Source organism: Brassica oleracea, chromosome C7, assembly GCF_000695525.1.
Source record: "Brassica oleracea var. oleracea cultivar TO1000 chromosome C7, BOL, whole genome shotgun sequence".
Lineage (NCBI taxonomy): Eukaryota > Viridiplantae > Streptophyta > Magnoliopsida > Brassicales > Brassicaceae > Brassica > Brassica oleracea.
The window spans coordinates 43,392,507-43,412,595 of record NC_027754.1 but is presented as its reverse complement, the minus strand read 5'-3'; the positions used below and the strand labels follow the sequence as shown (position 1 = coordinate 43,412,595).

The 20,089-nt window shown below is 39.7% G+C and overlaps 3 protein-coding genes, 1 non-coding gene and 1 pseudogene across 5 annotated transcripts; 2 read left to right on the top strand and 3 right to left on the bottom strand.

The window, feature by feature from the left end:
- The first annotated feature begins 3,100 nt into the window (after positions 1-3,100).
- Positions 3,101-9,162, top strand: LOC106305935 (rho GTPase-activating protein REN1-like). Of its 2 annotated transcripts, none has more exons than XM_013742361.1 (24): positions 3,101-3,158; positions 3,902-4,037; positions 4,166-4,204; positions 4,394-4,430; positions 4,783-4,859; positions 4,949-5,019; positions 5,142-5,220; positions 5,324-5,468; positions 5,646-5,762; positions 5,852-5,929; positions 6,002-6,057; positions 6,141-6,210; positions 6,273-6,357; positions 6,473-6,716; positions 6,812-7,033; positions 7,128-7,388; positions 7,479-7,537; positions 7,687-7,747; positions 7,835-7,918; positions 8,007-8,120; positions 8,191-8,348; positions 8,459-8,522; positions 8,601-8,720; positions 8,806-9,162. In XM_013742361.1, exons 1-24 carry the CDS (start codon positions 3,118-3,120, stop codon positions 9,136-9,138), a joined length of 2,751 nt encoding a protein of 916 aa, XP_013597815.1. In that variant the 5' UTR covers positions 3,101-3,117; the 3' UTR covers positions 9,139-9,162. The 2 variants fall into 2 exon arrangements, with proteins under 2 accessions (XP_013597815.1, XP_013597817.1); XM_013742363.1 differs by lacking the exon at positions 3,101-3,158 and adding an exon at positions 3,573-3,809.
- A 290-nt stretch (positions 9,163-9,452) lies between these two features.
- LOC106305937 lies at positions 9,453-10,182 on the bottom strand (annotated as a pseudogene).
- Positions 10,183-10,515: 333 nt separating this feature from the next.
- On the bottom strand, positions 10,516-10,597 carry TRNAS-GCU. The gene has a single exon. It is a non-coding gene; the product is annotated as a tRNA-Ser (tRNA).
- Positions 10,598-11,680: 1,083 nt separating this feature from the next.
- Positions 11,681-16,408, top strand: LOC106305934 (ubiquitin carboxyl-terminal hydrolase 16-like). The gene is made up of 11 exons (XM_013742360.1): positions 11,681-11,961; positions 12,315-13,617; positions 13,725-13,810; positions 13,976-14,061; positions 14,181-14,343; positions 14,457-14,580; positions 14,676-14,833; positions 15,052-15,136; positions 15,233-15,445; positions 15,547-15,608; positions 15,712-16,408. The coding sequence occupies exons 1-11, from the start codon at positions 11,681-11,683 to the stop codon at positions 16,190-16,192; spliced, it is 3,042 nt and encodes a 1,013-aa protein (XP_013597814.1). The 3' UTR covers positions 16,193-16,408.
- A 22-nt stretch (positions 16,409-16,430) lies between these two features.
- LOC106305936 (AP-4 complex subunit mu-like) lies at positions 16,431-19,543 on the bottom strand. Its single transcript, XM_013742364.1, has 13 exons — positions 19,289-19,543; positions 18,836-18,930; positions 18,516-18,719; positions 18,320-18,436; positions 18,108-18,236; positions 17,899-18,031; positions 17,641-17,741; positions 17,452-17,556; positions 17,270-17,364; positions 17,094-17,181; positions 16,962-17,022; positions 16,798-16,871; positions 16,431-16,706 (listed from the first exon to the last, which is right to left on the bottom strand). The coding sequence occupies exons 1-13, from the start codon at positions 19,347-19,349 to the stop codon at positions 16,608-16,610; spliced, it is 1,362 nt and encodes a 453-aa protein (XP_013597818.1). The 5' UTR covers positions 19,350-19,543; the 3' UTR covers positions 16,431-16,607.
- Positions 19,544-20,089: the final 546 nt, after the last annotated feature.

Below are 20,089 nucleotides of genomic sequence, written 5' to 3'. Positions count from 1 at the left end.
TTTCCACTATAGAAGAAGCCGTCTCATTAAACATCTGAGGACATTAATGTTTCCAATGTTTCTTCAATGTTTCCAATGTGCTCGCCGGGTGAGCTGGCTCGTGTCTAAGTAAGGGAAGTAAGTTTTTCAAATTCTTTACTCACTTCTTCCCTTAAAAAGATTCTTCCAAGGTAGAAATTTTTTTTCTCCAAGATCTCTCTTTGCTCAAAGAAAATGTCTTCAAGAAAAGGATCTTCAAAGAGGAATTCTTCCTCACACTCATCTTCGGGTGACTCTTCTGCCAATGAGTTGATCGTCCCGAAAGAAAAGTTTAAAGTTGAGGAAGAAGCAAAGGATGCCTACTACAAAGCTCTTTGTGGCTCGGCTCTTTTCTTCGTTTAATAAATTCTACGTCGTCTGTCTTCTTCATGAGTTTGTCCTCTGTTTCGAACTAAGAGAGGCATACATCGCAATCAAAAGGGGTAGTTCTTGAGACAGATGATGGAATGAAAAACAGTTATGTGTCGATGAAGGATTGGCCAACTACTGATTCGTGGAGGTGGAAAAGCTGGCCTTGAAGAGCAGTGACGTTGTCGAAGTAATCTTCTCTGTCTCTTCTCGGTGGTGTGAGGAGGAATCTGACTAACAGATTAAGGAGACCTGAGATGAAGAAGATGATCGATAGGATTATGATTATTAGGAGAATGCTTGGACTGGTTTGCTGTTTAGGTTGAAGTTTGTGTTGGATCAGATAGATAATGGTGGTGGTTGTGGAATTGATGAAGGAGAGAGGCGATTCTGGGTTGTTTTGATTTCTGAGAAAACCCAATTCATATTTTCCTGAGAAAATTTCATGGGTTTTGAAAGAAACAGGAAACTTGAGAGGAAGAGTCAAGCTTTGTTGTGTTTGGTTTCAGACATGGAAGCTCTCAGCGAAAGAGCGAGATAGAACTGCTCTGTTTTTGATTCTTACGAGATATTTTTCGTAAAAGGAAAGAGATAGAAAGAGAGTGATGAATACATGTTGGAGACAATTGATTGATGACGAAAGATAAAAATTTCATTTAAGATTTTCAACAGTTACACTAAAAAGGACGGTTCCTCTTAAATTTTCAGATTTTCCAGTGCTATAATTAGTCGTATAAATAATTTTAACTCCTGCAAAGTGTTTTATGGAGACTGGAAAAGATGTGTATGCTTTGTTTTTGTGTCATGCGGCAAGGTCAAAGAGAAGAGACGAGTCAAATATTTAGCTTGAGAGATAAATACAACTTTTGTAAACAGAGATGAAGCTGTGAAATGATCTTTCGTAGTTTTTTTTTTTGCTAAAAGTGTAAATATCATTAACTTGAATGAAGGTCTGATCACAATACAAATCGAAATCTGATCTGCTCGAAAGCTAATTCAGATTCTATTGGCCGCAAAAATATAAAAAACCCATAGAACCTAGAGAGAACTAAGAGTGTTCAGAGGTGAACAACACTTAGAACTAAGATTATTGCAACAAACATTAGCTATTAGAACCTTACACAAGCATTTTTTGATATCTGAGGCTGAGCCTTCAGCATCGAAGAGTAGGCTAAAACGGTGTTGAAATGCCGACGACAAACCCGGAGATTCTCTCAAGCTGCGACGACGGAGGGCCGGCAACACCCAATCCGGTGCAAGCTGAGGTGGGCTTCGTTGAAGACAACACCAATAACCGCTCGGGAAGCTCACAACCTGACTATCAAAGCTGACCACATTTGTGTTTGAAACTCAGGTATCATGGTCAAGCGCAGGCGGTCTTAAGTCCGGCCACGCGACCCAGAGATTAAGTGCAGACAACAAATCAGTCAAGAGAAGCATCCCGGAGCATTGCGAAGGAGATGAAGATCTGGAGAAGTCAGTAGACACCTCAAAAACAGGTGAATCCGAGTGTGAGCGAGGCTCTAGCATCATGACCTGGAGGGAACACGGCGGGACTGTCCTCGAAGAACCCTGAGTATTCAACCACCAAAGAACAATAGAAAGAGACACACGCCACAACACAGGGACAAACCATGGAAGCTAACACTTGAAGCAAAGGAAAGAGGCCCTCAACGGAGAGCCACGGCTCCGCCGTACTGAGAGAAAACGGATTCTCGAGGAGAGGCTCTAAAGAACCTTGAAGCTACTAGACCCTTGAACCGTCGGGAGGCAAGGCAGCAATGAGAAGAGAGGTAGCTACGCTCTCGAAAAATCACCACTCTTGAGATTAAGATCTGACCCAGATCTTACGCCGACAGTCGGAGGAGGCAGAGAATCAAGGCCACCGAGAATCGCACCACCATCACACCCTCGTCTGTACTCCAGAGAAGAGAGGCACGCGCCTCTAGCTTCCGATTAGATCCACCGAAGAAGAAATCCAAAGTAGCTCGACAAAGAGGAGGTAACGGCGGTCGATGGGATCGATGAAAGTGGCTGAGACGAGCAAAATAGAGACGGAGGAGGAGACCGGCGGCGACAAGTACCTTCGATCCCCTCAAAAACAAGATCGATTTGGTGGGATTAGGGTTTGACGGCGCCTGGGTGGAGAGACACTCGAGAGAAAACCTTTCTCTCTCTCTCTTGTTTTCTTTTGCTATGAAATCTCTTTCGTAGTTTTAAGCTGTAAAATGATCTTCCGTAGTTTTGATGAAGCTGTGAAATGATATTTCGTAGTTTCGAGATGAAACAAAGGTGAGGCTGTGAAATGATCTTTTGTTTTATGTTGTTTTAGAAAAAAATCTTATAAATCTCCAATTTTTAGAAAAAAATCCTATCAAAATCACTCATCTAAATTCCTACCAAAAACTTCGAAATTCTTACCAAAATCTACAAATTCAATATAGGTTCCACTAAATTTAAAAATCCCAAAAGTTTTGCAAACCCTCAATCCAATAAGACCCCCGACGGCTTAACCGGTGAAATCTTCAGGTTCATGCAATTTACGGTGAGCGAAGTTTGTGGTGTATCCAATTTGGTTCTTGAACTCCATCATAATCCTTTCCTAGTACCAAAGGCCATTCGGGGCATAAATGCTGGCTGGCTCGGACATCCAACAAACAAAGATTATAATGGCATGAAATAATATAATGAAACAAAATACCCATCAAACAAATTAAAAAAAGTAGACGAATGAATGGAGTCCCCATGCATGCACCAGCATTATTCAAATGGTAAGTTGTTTTATATGAATGGGCCACGTAGCTTTTATCAAAGAGATGGAAGATGTCTGTATATATATAATAAATAGTCAAAGGTGTCACCATTAACACAAAGTAAAAAGAGAGAGTGGTGGATGGTCGTGGTCGGCACGATACACCAATGCAAGGGTGTATTAAGGTTGTCATTTCTATTCCCTTTGTTCTGATTACAAAATCAAATAATTATTATCCCAGACTTACTTAATAAAATGTAGTAATTGATAAAGACTAGGTAGAGACATTGATATATTAACTAGCTCAATTTCAATTCTTTGGAATGGAGATAGCCATTCCACCCATTTCATCAAAAACTATAGGTTAGAGAGTAAAATATAAGAGTGGACATATGTGTATTTTTATGAGAGAAATGGTTGGAGAAGAGAAGAGGTCAAAAGATAGAAGAATGAGAAATGTTTTTCCCTCCAAGAAGGGAGGGCGTGTACAACTGCCGAATGAATGATGAAACAAAAGACTTCCTCGGTTTACGCCCAACATTTTCGCTTCACCTCTTCTCTCTCAAAACACCGTTGAACACATCAATCCAAATCTCTCTCTCTCTCCTAACCCTTAAGAAAATTTAACAATTATTATTATCATCTTTCATTCTCCAGATCAAAAATCAAGGTTTTGTTTATTGAATTCATGCTTCTTATGATCTGAGATCGGCTATTATCATCATCATCTTCATTATTTTCTTTTTTTTTCCCTGGCCTTAGTGCTGAATTTCAATGGTGTGACCACTCGCGCTATATCAAAACTATGGCTAACAGAAACGGAGAATCTTCTTCTTCACAGCCTCCTCAATTCCAGCCACAACAACAGAATGCTAATGAACAAGACCCGGAACATCATGTCTGTCTGTCTCTCTCTCTCTTTTTTTATTTTCACTATTCATCTCCGATCAAACCCAATTGTCCTCCTTCTGAAGATGCTCAATGTTTCTCATATTGATCAATACTTGTGTTTTTCCTCCTGGACAGTCTGGAAACGCAGACCCTCGTTCCCGTGGTGGCAACACGGTAACTACTTTCTTACATTTGAGCATTCATATAATAACCATGTGGATTGAAATATACACTTTTTTAATGTAAACACACAATAACGTAAAGGCAAACGAAGATAAACAATCCTTACTGTTACTAGTATATTTTTTTATGTTAGATATCTCAGTGATTTTCTTAATGTAGTACTGGTATTTACTTTTGTAGGTATTCAAGAGTGGACCGCTATATATATCCTCAAAAGGTTTGGTTACTTCTGAGGATACTGAGATTCTTTGTTCATTTAGCCTTTCCCTTTTTTGTGTGTGTTCCAATTCTATGATGAGAGTTGTTTTATAGAATGTGCAGCATTTCCAGTTTCGGCTGGGGATAGCTGTTACATCATGTGAGGTGGGTTATACAGGCTGTGCTTACTGTGGAGGCTACAATATCACCTCCTTCTGCTTCATTTTCAAACCTATGCTACTTCGATTGTTTACAAAAGCAGGAGTTTAGGAGTAGCTTTCTTGAGGGTTCTTGATTGGTGCTAAGCTAACTATACTGCAAAATTTGTATTTATTTGGTTCATAAGTTTCATAAGGGTTTACTTAACACAGGGCTTGGGTGGACATCTTGGAAGAAAAGATGGTTTATCTTGACTCGTACTTCACTGGTTTTCTTTCGAAGTGACCCGGTAAACTTTCATATTCTGATGATCAAGGGTTCTGCCAAATGTTTTTTGTTTGTCTTTCTCAGTAGGTTTCTGTTTTATTTTATTTACAGAGCGCAGTCCAACAGAGAGGAGGTGAGGTCAATTTAACCCTTGGGGGAATTGATCTCAACAGTTCAGGCAGGTTAGCTTATTGTCTTGAATCATCACTTGTTTTCTTACTATAGTCTTTTAACTGATGTATTTTGTAAATATCTGGTTCGGTGTTACTAACATCATATAACTTTGGACTTTATTTTTGTTTAGCGTGGTTGTCAAGGCAGATAAAAAGCTCTTGACTGTTCTCTTCCCTGATGGTCGTGATGGACGTGCCTTCACACTCAAGGTTCCTTCAAAACTTTGCTTTCCTTTTCTGTTTTTATCTCCTCACTCTTGCTACTATCAGTTGCATCCATCTCATTTTTTATTTGATAATTTTTATATTGCAGGCTGACACTATGGAGGATCTTCATGAGTGGAAAGCTGCTCTAGAACACGCTTTGACACAAGCACCTAGTGCTTCTCATGTTATGGGTCAAAATGGTATCTTCAGGAATGATCAATCAGATGCCCCTGCCAGTGTTGATGAACATAGTATGTTTGTCAAAAATTTCAATGGTTTTTAGTCCTTAAAACACTCATGTATAGTAGTAACATGATCTGTTTTGAGTGCTGAGAGAGTGTCAAAGAATAATAAAAGGCTCATAAAAATGTGGGCATAGTTTAGATAACCGGTGACATCTAATGATATAATTTATCATATTTTTACAGGAGATGAGGCACCAGCAAGACCAACCGTCCTTGGAAGACCAGTTTTACTTGCTCTAGAAGATGTTGATGGAACTCCGTCTTTCTTGGAAAAGGCACTTAGATTTGTTGAAGATCATGGTATTAATTAGTTTCATGCTTTCATATTGCTTAACTCCTTTTATCTTTTAGTCACAGTGATCATTAAAGGAAATACTTTAATCTTGCAGGAGTCAATACAGAAGGAATCTTGAGACAAGCCGCTGATGTTGATGATGTTGAACATCGGATTCGTGAATATGAGCAAGGTTTGAGTTTATGCCTTTTCTGGATTTACTGCATTGTGATTTAGTATTTAATATGTAGTCACTTTGGTTCAGGGAAAAATGAGTTCTCTCCAACAGAGGATGCTCATGTTATTGCTGATTGTCTTAAGGTACCTTCCACTTATCACTACAATGCTGAGTTATAGCCTTTGCTGGATCTTAAATATCTCTAATTGTATCTATGAATTTTCAGTATTTTCTTAGAGAGTTGCCTTCCTCTCCTGTGCCTGCATCTTGTTGCAACGCTCTTCTGGAAGCTTGCCGTAAGTTTTATCATTGAGACATCTTGAATCATTCCTAGTTATCTAACGCATAACATCATCAGGTACTATCCGTGGTAATAGAGTCAATGCTATGCGTGAAGCAATATGTGAATCATTCCCTGAACCAAATAGACGCCTATTACAAAGGTAGTCTCTTATCTATTTTCACTATTAGCTTATGAAAGTTTAGAGATGAAACTTGTTTATGTGCAAAACCACCAGTAACTGAATCCAATAAAACCTTGTTTATTCCTATTGCAAGAATCCTGATGATGATGCAGCTAGTGGCCTCTAACAAAAATGTGAACCGGATGAACACCAACGCTGTTGCAGCTTGTATGGCACCTTTACTTCTCCGACCTCTTCTGGCTGGGGACTGCAATATTGAAAATGATTTTGATGTGGGCGGTGATGGTTCTATGCAACTTCTTCAAGCAGCTGCTGCAGCAAATCATGCACAAGCTATAGTGATTACATTGTTAGAAGAATATGACAGCATTTTTGGAGTAAGCTTTTACAAGGACCATTTCAGTTTTTACACCAGTGTAGTTATTATATTCAGACACTGACTCCTAGCTGCATATATGGTCTATGTCCGCAGGAAGGTTCCTTGTCAGCTGGATTGTACTCTGACTCAGAAGAGAGTGGTAGTGAAACGGAGGAGGGAACAGATGATGGTGACTCTGACTATGACGGCACACAAGGATCTGATGACTACACAGATGAAGAAGAGGATCTTGAAAATGAATCTGATAGATCATACAGTGAGAGTGAAGCCTCAGTCGACACTCCCCATGACCATAAAGCACGGCCCTCTATTCAGGTCTCAATAACTAATCCAGTTTCCTTGGTACTCACGCCATCTTTACTTTCTGTTTGCAAGAATGTTAAGACATTTTATTTTGTTCATGTTGCAGATAACTGAAATTACAAGCTCTGAATCCACCCCAAAAGGAAGTACGGAGCCCAAAGTTCCTAAGAAGCTCTTATCCAGCTCTAAACGGTCTTCGCTACCACGGCATGATCATGCAAGAAAGGATCAGAATGTTTTGGTTAAAGGGTCTGATAGTGGAGAGGTAAAGGCTGTATTAGAGGTCTCAAAACCTGAGGAAAAGAGCTCATCAACTACATTATCAAGTGCACCAGGAGGAAGTAAAAGGCTATGGGGCCGTGCCCATGTAAGTTTATTTTTACTTCTTCATATAACCCCCAAGGGGCTAAAGGATCCACACGTTTTAGTAACACTTTGGTTTTTTAATGTGCCTTAGGGGAGGAAGAACCTTTCTATGGAATCTATTGATTTCACACTGGAGGTGGACGAGGATGAGTAAGTATCATTTTCATCTCTACTAGTGACTTGTTTAGATCAATACTCAAAAAGAGAGCCTGTTTGGAACTAAAGTAGATACTTTAAAACAATGTGATCTACTATGTCTACATGGGTACTTAAAACTGACAATGTTTATTTATTTTCAGTGCTGACATTGAAAGACTTGAATCAACCAAATCGGAGCTACAAAACAGAATAAGAGAGGAAGTCAGGATAAGCCCATTTGAGTTATTATTGCTTGATGACTTGTAACGAGTCTGTGACCTGTAAGAACCTTTATATTTCCTGGAACAGGTTAAGAACAATGCAGTTCTACAGGCTAGTCTGGAGCGACGGAAGAAGGCTTTGTACGTGAGGCGCCAAGCTCTAGAGAATGATGTAAGCTTATAACAAAACCATATCCTAGCTTATATATTACAAGTTGTTTTGAGTTATAAAAATGTGCTTTACCTTCTTTCTCTCTAAGGTGGAAAGACTACAAGAACAGTTGAAGCAAGAGAGAGACAGGAAGTTAGCTCTGGAAGCAGGACTTAACATGTCGAAAGGGAACCAATCTATTCCAGAAACAACCGATGAAAAGGTTTCTGTCTAGCAACTTGTTGATTTTTAAAGTTACATATCCAACTTGAAAGACATGTTTGTTTTCATAGTTGAAAAAAGATCTGCAAGAGGTAGCTCAGGCGGAGGCTGATATTTCCAATTTGGAAAATAAGGTTGATGATCTTGAGAATAGACTTGGTCAACAAGACGTTAAAGGCTCTGGTTCACCGAGAGAATCTAGGAGAAGTCCAGAGCACAATGCAAAAATGTAAGAAGGATTCACCAACAAGTTTCACATTTAACCTTACTTACTACCTTTGCTTTAAGTCATTTATCAAAGCTAATTAATAGTCTTTTATTTTAAACCCTGTCACACAGGAAGGAGAAACAAAAGGATACTGAAGCAGCCTCTGGTAATGTTTCAGAAAGGTCAATTCTCAAGGTAACAACACTACAAATATGCCTTCACAAGTCTGTTTCTTCTTTCCATTATGCACTACAGACACGTAACGTTTTACAGGATGGGCAAGGGTCTGCAAGAGAAAATGAGATAGAGAAGATACAAGATCCACGGAGCAAAAGCTCACAACAAAGCTCAAAGCTTGCGGGCATGTCTAAGAGGTCTGGGACAAAGGGAGAGGTAAGTAACAACAACACAAACATACCATTACATTATAACCAAATAACGTTCAAAAGGTAGGAGCTGAGTACTAACAAACAAACAGGGAAACACAACAACAACAACTTCTGCACTTTCTAAATTGACAATGCGGCTCAACTTCCTCAAGGAGAGACGGAGTCAGATCGCAAACGAGCTCTCAAACATGGATAAAGGGAAAAGCAGCTCAGGGCAACCCAGTCCTTCCACGGAGCAAAACCGAAGTGTGCAGGAAACTGAAAGAGGAACAGAGTCGAACCAGAACCAGGATTCAGACAGCAGCAAACTCCAAAGCCCGCATGTTCTTGACAGAGGAAGATCTGATAACGGAGGAGGCAGAGGCAGAGGAGGATCTGGAGGAAACCAACCCAGCACTACACCGAGGACCTTGTCCAGATGATCTCTTTATCAGAGCTGCTTATAACCCCCAACTTCACCACATGTACATCCACCATTTTAACTCCATTTACCTGCCTATTCATTTCTTTTTCTCCACTCTCTCTCTTGTCTTGCTTCAAAGACCAAATAAACTTACACTTTTTGTTCGTGTATATTCTTGACTGTGTTGGTTATGTTTATTTTGGTAGTGCCATTGACATCAGTATAGAAACAAAAAAAAAAATGAATTGTATGTAAACAACAATGCTTGAACAAAAACCAATATAAATAATCATTCCTATCAATGCTGCTAGTCGTCATCGTATTAAAGAATAAAAAGAATTGATCAAAAAAAAATCAGGGAGCAGCTTCTTGACTTGCTCCAACGTATAACAAAGAGCACAACAGTGAAAGGACTTTGTAGTACGGAGCCTTCATATTCATCACCCTCGTCTTTATCACGTCCACCGGGTTAGACGCCACGAGCCCCGCCGCGAAACTAGCCACCGCGCCAGCCCATCTCTCATCAATCCGCTCTCCACTAACTTTTCCTTGAACTGGTCGTACGACGCGAGCTGAGCCGCCGTCACAATCATCGCTCTGTTAATCGTCAGCGCCGAGCCGCGCCACGAGCTCATCACGCCTTCTTGCTTCGCCATGCTCCTGATCGCGTCTCCTACCCCCAAGTAGTTACGACGCTGCGTTTATGGAAGCCTACCGTCCGCTTGCTGGGTTTCCGACGGCGGCTCCGACCACACCGCCGGCGATCTTCCGAGTCAGACTTAGCTTACCCGACTCGGGATCAGTCCACTTGTTTTTCGGGACCTCGTAAAGGCCCATCCTTGTGGTGGCGGAGACGCCGGAGAAGAGCGCGGCGGCGCCTTCCGTTTTGACGAGATTGACTCCGAGAGAAAAGGGTCCTACTTTAGCCGTTTCGAGAAAAGCTGGAGGAGAGTGACTGAAGAAGCTTCGCCGTGGAGCTGAAGGCGGACCTTGATGAGATCGAGAGGGTAGAGTTGAGCAACCGGCGACTACAGAGGCGATCCACGAAGCTTTTGACTCCCATTGTTGCTGTAAAGGTGGAAACTTTATTAAAAGCTGAAAGAAAAGAGAGAAGCTGAGAGCTGAGAGATGTGTGGAGAAGATGAAGAGAGGGGAAGGAAGCACTTGTCCAACGTTAAAGAGCTAAAGAGCTGTTCAATGTTAGACCGACGATTGCTTTTACAAGTCATGAGAGTGGTCTCTAACTATTAAAGTAAAACAACTTGTCCTAGTTAAAATAGGCGTGTGTGTGTGTGTGTGACAGACTCGACTCTAAGACGGCCTTGCTTTTGGGCTTAATACAAGAATAATTGGGCTTCTTAATTATTCTAAAAAGGTTTCGTGGAAAAACAATATTCGTCGCCTGAGAAATTCGAACTCTCGCGGGGAAACCCCATGTACTTAGCAGGCACACGCCTTAACCACTCGGCCAAAGCGACTTTTGTCTCAGAGCTGATAAACAATATTAAAACAAATTTTGAACTCTGAAATAAATCTTTTCACTGTATTCCTCCGTTGGAAAGGACGATCGATATTTAAGAGATTAATATGTTAAAAATAAAAATACAGACATGACTCATGAGTTAAAAATGTTTTCATGGACGTTGTTTGGTATCACTCTTTGCTTAAACACCACCTTAGATGTGCTTAAATTCCACTTTATTTGTTTCTGCATGCATAGTTGACCGTAACTTGACCATCCCTCTCTCATCTCACAAACCTGTGCATCTAATTTCTAAGAAGCGTCAGTGTTGCATGTAAATGAGCTAGTTTTAGAGGGTGGTTACCACTTTAGCAAAAAGGGAGGTTACGTCTTAACAGGCTTCATTCCAACTCTTCATGTTATTAAATTAATTGTCTTCTCCATGTATACTCTAGAGAGTTGAGAAATGGTAAGAGGATAAGTATAAAGCGTTTTTCACCCTTCCATATGCGCGAAAGGAACCACCATATTTTAAAAACCATTATCATCGTTGAACTGTTATTTTTATCCAATATAAAAAAAAGAGGAAAAGCATCACCTGAAAAATTTGTCTAAATAAATTAATAGACTTCCTGGCCTTGACGGCACATCATTAAAATAAAAAATCAATTTCTGTTGGCGGTAAAAAGAAACAAGGAAAAATAGTATACCAGGTAATAAAAAAAAAAAAGAAGCAATATTCTTGCTAATTTCTTCCTCCTTCTACCGAAGAATCTCTATTCACTTTTCTATCTTCCTTCCTTCCTTCCTTGCTTCGTTCCATACCCTAACCCAGAAAGAAAGACTTGATTTTTCACATTTTCAGAGAACCAATCATCTTGGGCTCTCGAGGGTTTTGATCTTCGATTGTTACTTCATCATTTGGAAGCTTACCCACCAGCGGATTCAACTGTAAACGATCTTCTGATCTCTCTGCATGCCAAATCTCTTTTACTGATCCTCAAAGTAACCTCCTTTCCGACCAACTCGGCGGCGAAATCTATGGTTTGTGGTCTGATTCGGAGCTCCGATTGTTTTGTGCATCTGGTGGGGAGGATAAATGCTCATAGTTCTGGATCTCGGGCTTTCAAGTCTATTCCTTTTGATCTCTCTTGTTCTACCTGTAGTCGCCTTCGTTGTTAGGCGGAAATGGAGGCTGGCTGCTCTGAGAAGGGAGGAGATTCGGAGACTTCTTATCCATGCGTCAGAGGAGGCTGCTAGAGCTGAGCTAGAGTCCTCCGTCGAGTTCTCTTCGGTTTATGTCCCTAATAGCTTCCAGTGTCCTGTGTGCTATTCTCCTGCCTCTACTCGTTGCTCTCGCTGCAAAGCCGTTCGCTATTGGTATGCTAGATATCCTATCGCTTTGTGTTGGCCCTTGTATGATCTTAAATTTTGATTTTTGCATTTCATTCTCTGGTGGGGTGTGGTGAATTGGAGTAGTTAAAAGGGAAGAATTAGTTGTAGTACTCAAAGTGCATCTCTGTTATCTTTTCAGTAAAGTGTTTTGATTTTTCTATGTCGGGATAATATAATGCGTAATTAATGGAGAAAGTGTTCTGTTGATAATAAATTTATGTCAGTTATCTAGCTTTTTACATTGCGTCTTAAATTATCAAGCTTTTTCCCATTTCTCCTTACATGTATGTCTTAGTATTGTTTGTTACATCTGATACTTTTTTTATTTTTAATTTCAGTTCCGGGAAATGTCAAATTATCCACTGGCGGCAAGGTCACAGAGATGAATGTCATCCTGCTTCAGTCTTATATAATACAGATGATGAGAAAAGTGACTGTGATTTTAAAGTCAGAGAAGGAAATGAAGGGCTTACTCCTGATGAAACTCTATTGCTGCATACAGAACAGGCTACTACTGTACAAGTCAGGGAAGCAATACTCTCTAATCCTGTCTCATCTCCTGAAGACGGGGGTGGAGAAAGTGCAGACAACAAAGATGAACTTATGGATAAGGAAGAAGCTGTTTCCGTTGCGGAAACATCTGGATCATCCTTTTCTGGCTTCTCCTCTTCCCCTCGTAATGACTCTGGTGATGATGATATTTCTTTTTGCGATAGCTCCAGTTCATCTGATTCCGAGATATCAGAACCTCCACGTGATGCTCATGTTTCTGTAGAGTCAGAGGAGACCTGTTTCAGCAATATTGATGATGTGAAATCCAAACCGTTGTCTCCTAAATTTGTGCAGTTGGTTGAGTCTGCAAATGACCTTGCTAAGTTACCTAAGTTGAGTCTGAATAAACCTGGGGGCGATGCGGGGCAGAAACCGAGCCAATCAAGTAGCTTAGTCTCTTCGGTAGGTACGGATGGGCATCCACGATCAGCTGATCCGTCTCTTATGAAGTCATCTGATTTTTGGGGTACTGCTCTTGGATCAGTAGAACGTGTAACTGAGAATTGTGATGGTTCTAAATCTGGTGAACCTGGTAAATCTTCTCTGCATTTATCACTTGGCTCCTCTAGGGACATCTCAGCTGCTGAAGTTTCTCATAAGAATAAAAATTCAGAAGAAACTACTAGGGCTGCTTTAGGGACTCGTAAATTTTCTGGTGGAGTAAATTTAAAAGAAAGAATTGCCAAAAGATCTGATGAAGCTGAAATTTCTTTACCAAGATCCTCTTCTCTTGATGCGCCGAGTCATTTGAATCCCACTGTTTTATCCACTGTGACACTTCAGAAGTCAAAGAGCACCAGTGCTGGAAGCGGCTTTATGTTGGCCCCTATGAACGTTGGGGAAGTCCAACGTTTGTCATCCAAGGCCTCAGATACTAGGGAGTGTGCTGATGCTATGAAACATTCTGCTCTAGGTGCAAAATCTGGGAGAGTTCTTGACCATCAGAAACAGAATGGGGTTGCCGTTCACCCTATAAATTCTCTAAATGGAAGAAGTGGCATGAAGGCGTCGCTACTGAAAGCTGTAGACCAGTGGACTAGACCGAAGTCATTAGCTGAGAATGAGATAGCAGGAAACCATAGTCATAAGGTTATCACTGCGCTCTGTGATACTATCATCATTCTGCAATACTTATTTCCTACATCAACAAATCAACACAGCTATTTGTTCTTATCAATTCGTTTGTGTGTATGCAGGGGCTCTTTTCATATGAATTATTTTCTAAGCTGTATACAAGTAAAATTGAGTTCCAGCCTTGTGGCCTCATCAATTGTGGCAATAGGTAACCCCAGTTTCTCTTCTCATAGTCTTTTTAGTCTGGGAATAATGCTTTCTGAAGAAGTGTATGTTCTTTTGTCTCTGTTGTAATCTTCATCTTCTGTTGTAAAAAGAACTATAATTTGTAGCTCACACTTGCTGATGGAAAAAAGTTCTTCTTTTCGTGCAGCTGCTTTGCTAATGTTGTCTTCCAATGCCTGATGTTCACTGCTCCTCTGACCACATACTTCCTCCAACAACTCCATTCTAGAACATGTGCGTCTCTGGTTCTGTTCTCTTTTCTTTTCTTTTCTTTTCTATGTGATATATGTTGCTCATTTGATGTTTAGTTATCATTGTTATATCAAGCTCTTAATAGTTCATTTAACCGTTAGGTCCAAACAAAGAACAGTGCTTCACCTGTGGGTTTGAGAAGCTGGTCTTAAAGGCAAAAGAAGGGAAGTCTTCACTGTCCCCTAATGGGTTGCTATCACAGCTGCAGAGTATTGGAATCCGTCTTGGGAATGGCAAGCAAGAAGATGCGCATGAATTCCTTAGGTGAACTGACATTTCGCCTATCAAATAAACTTTAATGCATTATCTGTATATTACAACTGGAAGAACTTGTTTTGATTTCATTTTCCCTTCCCATTTTTTCTTGCCTTTTGCAGGTTTGTTGTCGACACAATGCAGTCTGTGTGCATTAAGGCATCTGGATACGATATGCCAAAGACTAAGAAATTAGAAGATACTACTCTCATTGGTTTGACATTCGGTGGATACCTCCGATCAAAGGTGCTGCTAACTATTAGATTTGTATTTGCCGCATTATACATTGTTTTTGAGGAACTAGTAGTGCTGATCGTTTGTTTTTTCTTGTAAAACAATAGATTAAATGCATGAAATGTCAAGAAAAATCTGAGCGGCTTGAGAAAATGATGGATCTGACAGTTGAGATTGATGGTGATATCAGCACATTGGAGGAGGCTTTGCGTCGATTTACAAGAACTGAAATATTGGATGGAGAAAACAAATATAAATGTGGCAGGTCTGTCAGCGTTTCCTTTCCATGTGATGAACTTCTTATGGTCGTTTGATACAGTTCCTTGAGGCATTTCAAGTCAAAGTTATATCTAGTACATTCATGGTCGTGTATTTGCCTACTAGTTCTAACCAATCAACTGCAACCTCTTATCCGATTCTGGTAGTAGGATTTACATTCAAAAGCTGATCGAAGCTAAGCTTTTTTTTTCTTTGTGTGAGCAGGTGTAAGTCCTATGAGAGAGCCAAAAAGAAACTGAAAATCACAGAGCCTCCGAATGTCCTTACAATTGCACTAAAACGATTCCAGGTAAATAATATCTTCAGCGGAGACACGGGTTGTTATGTTGGGTCCATCTGTGTTTTTTTTGTTTGTTAGCTCACAATTTTAGGAAACTTCTTGCAGTCTGGAAAATTCGGGAAGCTAAATAAGTTGATTAGGTTTCCAGAAAATCTAGATTTGACTCCATATGTCAGCGGTGGAAGTGAAAAATCACATGACTACAAACTCTATGGAGTTATTGTTCACTTGGATACAATGAATGCAGCATTTTCTGGTCACTACGTGTGCTATGTTAGAAACAGTCAAAACAAGTGGTACAAAGCTGATGATAGCACGGTAAGAGTTGTGAATTAGTTTCTAAGTAAGCTCTGTTTTGAATATTGTTACATTTGAATAAAATTTTCTAAGTTTAATTCTTCTGTTGTGATTATCTTCAGGTAGTAACGTCTGATGTTGAAAGGGTATTGACAAAGGGAGCGTATATGTTGTTCTACGAAAGGTAAATAATATTACAATAATAACTCATCTATCAGTCTCTTTAAGATTGTGGATTATGTTTGATCTGGTTACTTATGTTATATATTCAAATGAACTGGATACAGGTGCTCTCCAATGCCACCAAGATTGGTAGTATGTAACAAATCTGAAGCATCCAATAAAAAAGGCAGTGTGCCGGTACCTAAGACTAATGTGTCACGGTCTGTGTCTACTGCAAGTCATGTGTTGTCTTCCAACACTCCTGGTGGTGATCGACCTGGGAATATACAGTCGTTTTACTCCAGCTTCCAGAGGCTGCAGAGAATTTTGGAAGAGGACTCGTCGAGTGACAGTTCTTCTCTCTTTGACAGCACCTCAGATGAATGCTCTTGTAGCACGGACAGTACAAGCATGGACGACTTTGCTGATTTCATTTTTGGAGATAATCAAGGACGGGCTCATGGACAGTCCGAGGCTCCCTCTCCGACATCATCATCTTCCTCGTCTTCTCCTCCTTTCACAAGGCATTCGCGGCTAGGGGACTCGAGTCGTTCTTCTCAAGAAACTTGCAGAAACTCGAGACATCGCGTGTCCTTGGGAAGATAGAGGTAAGGGAAACGATGATTTTTTTGTCCAGAGGCCCAATTAAGTCAAAGTAGTAGAACCTTTTAGGGTTGGTAAAAGTGGTTACTGAAGTATATATAGTAGTGTACAGTGGGGAAGAGAGATTTTGCCCATGAAAATAGTATAACCGTAATTGAAGGGAACTTACTTTTGTTAATAAGGTGTTTTGATTCTTGTATTAACCATCAATAAAGCTAATCTAATAGTGCACACAAGCGTATTAAAACATTATAACATTATATTATTCAGTTCTGCGGATTTCATGAAAAGAGATCATCAGGGGCACCCACCGTAGAACTCAGAACAAGTATTGACTTGAAATATGAACACACTCTCGAGAAGAAAATAGAAAGTACTTAGGAGACATACAAAGTGACAAACATTATCTCAAAGTTGGTCATATCCGAGCCACGTACGAATTGGCCTGCGTCACATACCTCACCCAACGATATGGATTGTAACTACTTGATTTCTTTGCTATCTGCAAGTATTTGACCTGTAATCACATAATTCATTACAACAGGTGATTGAAGAGGACGGTTAATTTAATAGTAATACAAGAAGGTAGCAGTCAACATTTTACTGACCTGAAGTTTTGAAACATTGTACATGGGTATCGTGAACGTCATGCTGACAGGTCCAGCTTCCTTTGTGATATTACCTTACAACGTAATGATAATTATATCAGTAGTGCTCTCTATCTGTCACTAATAGAGAAATAAGGAAAACTCTTTCGTCTTAAGAGGGTCACCATGAAATTCCTGAGAAAATGTCAGCTTGGCACGCAGTGTATGTTCAGCCCCGCCAACAATCTAAAACACGACAGTTAGCTAACGTAAGCACAACCATACTATATAAGTGAAACCAGAGATTCAAAACTTGCCTTTTTCAAACTCCATTCAAGCATTTTACTACTTTCCTTGAAATCTGTCTTCTGTCCAACCGCATCATGTTCTAACTCAAAACTAGCCCTGTCCCAACAAACATCTATCTCTTGTAGGATTCTAACATAAATGAAAATGAATTTTAACGTTTGTTACCAACCAAAAAGCTAAGTACCTGCAAGTATAATTTGGCAATGGCATCTGAACAGCAATCGTGTTTGCAATTATGTCTGAAGGGAACTCGGCTCGTATTTTAATTATCACTTCAGCCTAAATTTTCCAGCAAGCAGGAATATACGACTTAAGCACTTGGATAAAGATTTATATAGTAATTAAGAAAATTATATAGAACTGCACCTTAAGGCGTCCGGCCTCTTCAATCAAGGTATTAACATGAAAAGGAGGCCTGAACTCCTGTGTCATACGGTAATTCATCACTGGAAACTCACCATCTGGTGGAACCTGAAAACATAACAAGAGTTTAAAGTGCAAAACAACATGTTATGACAAGATGTTAATCAGTAGTAAAAAAAAATTAAAGCTCACAAGGGACAGAGTTCTATCTGAATCGAAGCTATCAAGGCGAACAGACTCATGAAAGTTACAGTCATCAAGTATCACCCCTGAACCTGAAGAACTCCTATAATCTGCAACAAAAGAACCAAATTATACTTCACTAGTGACGTTACCAACTATTAGATCGTAATTCAAGATCAAACACACCTTACGTATATGAAGTTGATAAAGATGTGCCCCAAAGAGGCAAAATAAATGTTGATTCAAAGGGGGTGAAATGAGAAATACCATATACAGATACTCCTCCTCCTCCTCTTCCTATGTTAAGGTCTTCATTAAGAGCTAAACGAATTTCCGGATTACCAGAAAGATAACTCTTCATTTGAATGGTGCCATCAATCTCAGATGTCAGTATATAACCCTACATAGCATTGATATGCATAAATAAATAGCTTGATGTGGTAAGGTAGATAGAGACTGCCACATCAGCTACTCACGTTTGAACTGAAAGTAACACTGATTTTCTCGATGATGTCCACAAAAATCTCCTCTCTTCTCCGACCCCCAGGATCATTAGCTAGAACGGATTTTGTAACTGCTGTTCCAGGCATTCTTTTGGCTCCTTGCTGCATAAGCATTAATCCAAAGGAGTCACTGGTCAGTCACAAATACCATAACGGGAAAAAAAAAAAAAAAAATCAAATCTAACTGTGAAGATGGCAGCAGGATCAATAGGTTGAAGGCGTGCAGGAGCAATCAAAATTGGCTCGTTGAATACATAAGACTTCAAAACCTCTGTTGATGTAGTTTGCACGTAACCAAAATCCTAATCAAAAAGATCATAGGGTTATATATAGTAAAATTTGCTACTATGCAGTAATATACATTCTAGTGATGAGACTTACAATGACTTCATCGAGTAACTCATACACGAGCAAAAAATTTTTCCTGAATGAATCTTCATTCAAAACGCCAAGGTAATCCTTGATAACACGAGCGATTCTTTGTAGAAGCTCCAAGACAAGAGACGGTGACACGTTAACCCTCGTAGTCGCAACGAAATAAAGACCAACGACCTTGACATGGAAGTAGTTCACACCATCCACATTCTATCAAGCACAAAAGGAAAAAAAAAAGAAAGTTAGATAAAACCATTACAAGACCAGTAGAGAACATTTAATTTGATTGGCAATTTGGTTTCTCTTATGAGGACGATGATACCTACAAAGATAGGTGGCGCCTCTGCATTACCATCCTCCTTCCAGAACTTGACTTTACGGAAGAATGTCTCTGTACTTCCTTTTGGTACCTCAGCTCGGTCTGCAGCAAATGAAAACGATCCACACATCTTCAAAAATTCTAGTTTGATACACCAAGTTAGCTCAAACAAACAAGGTTCTTCAAGTAAATACAAAGAAATATCTAATGGGCTTTCTCCGGAAAAACTAAAGAACTTAGCTTTACAAGGAATGTATACCAACTGTTTCAGATATCTAATGATCGTACAATCATAAGAAATGCTGGTAGATCAAGCAGATCAATGAGGTTAGAGAAGCTTAAAGGGGGAACAAAACTCGAAAGATTGACGAAAAGTCTTTACTTTGAAGGAAAAAAAAACACAAAACAGGGAGAAACAGAGAGGATGAGATCGGGAGAGTGAGAGAGAAAGAGAGGTTACAGTCGCGGAAGACGATGTTATCTCCACGCTGAGATAAGACGAATAACTGAGAGATCATCATCCTTTTCCTTAGCGGTTAGTTCCGAAATGTTCACCGGCTCATTTTGATTTAAGTCTACTGATCGCCGATCAGTCTCGTGTCTATAGAGTGTGTCGGGTGGACCACGTTTCCACCGATTGCTGTCGTTGTCGTAAAGCTTCTTCAGTTCACGAGTCGGAAGGTTCGTTTCTCGATCTGGATGAGCCATCTGTACGACTTTCATAAATTTAGGCTTAGTTTTAAAGTCCAACCTAACTAATTCGGATCATTTGAATGGAGAAGATTCATTCAAAATAGTATCATGTTTATTAGTGTTTTTAAAACCGGACCAACCCGATGGTTGGACCGGGTTCGACCATGAACCGGTTATATAGCCGAGTTGGTATAGTAATTGGTTCGACCATGAACCGGCCACATAGCCGGATTATATTTCAAAGTTATTAAACCAATAAACACCACTAAAACTATCAAAAATCTATAAACCCTCCATATAAACAAGAAACTAATTTATATTTATAATATTTTATGTTCAAAATTGATTTATATTTTAACTATACATCATGTTTACTAATATTACTTTTATATTTACATACTAAAAAAATATTAAACCATATTATTAAACCAAGTTTGACCCGGTTGAACCATATTGAACTGTGACCCAAAATATTTCCGGTTCAGTTTCCGGTCCGGTTTTAAAAATACTGATGTTTATTATGCCATTAATGTAATTCACAAATTACAAATTTAAACATAATATCATT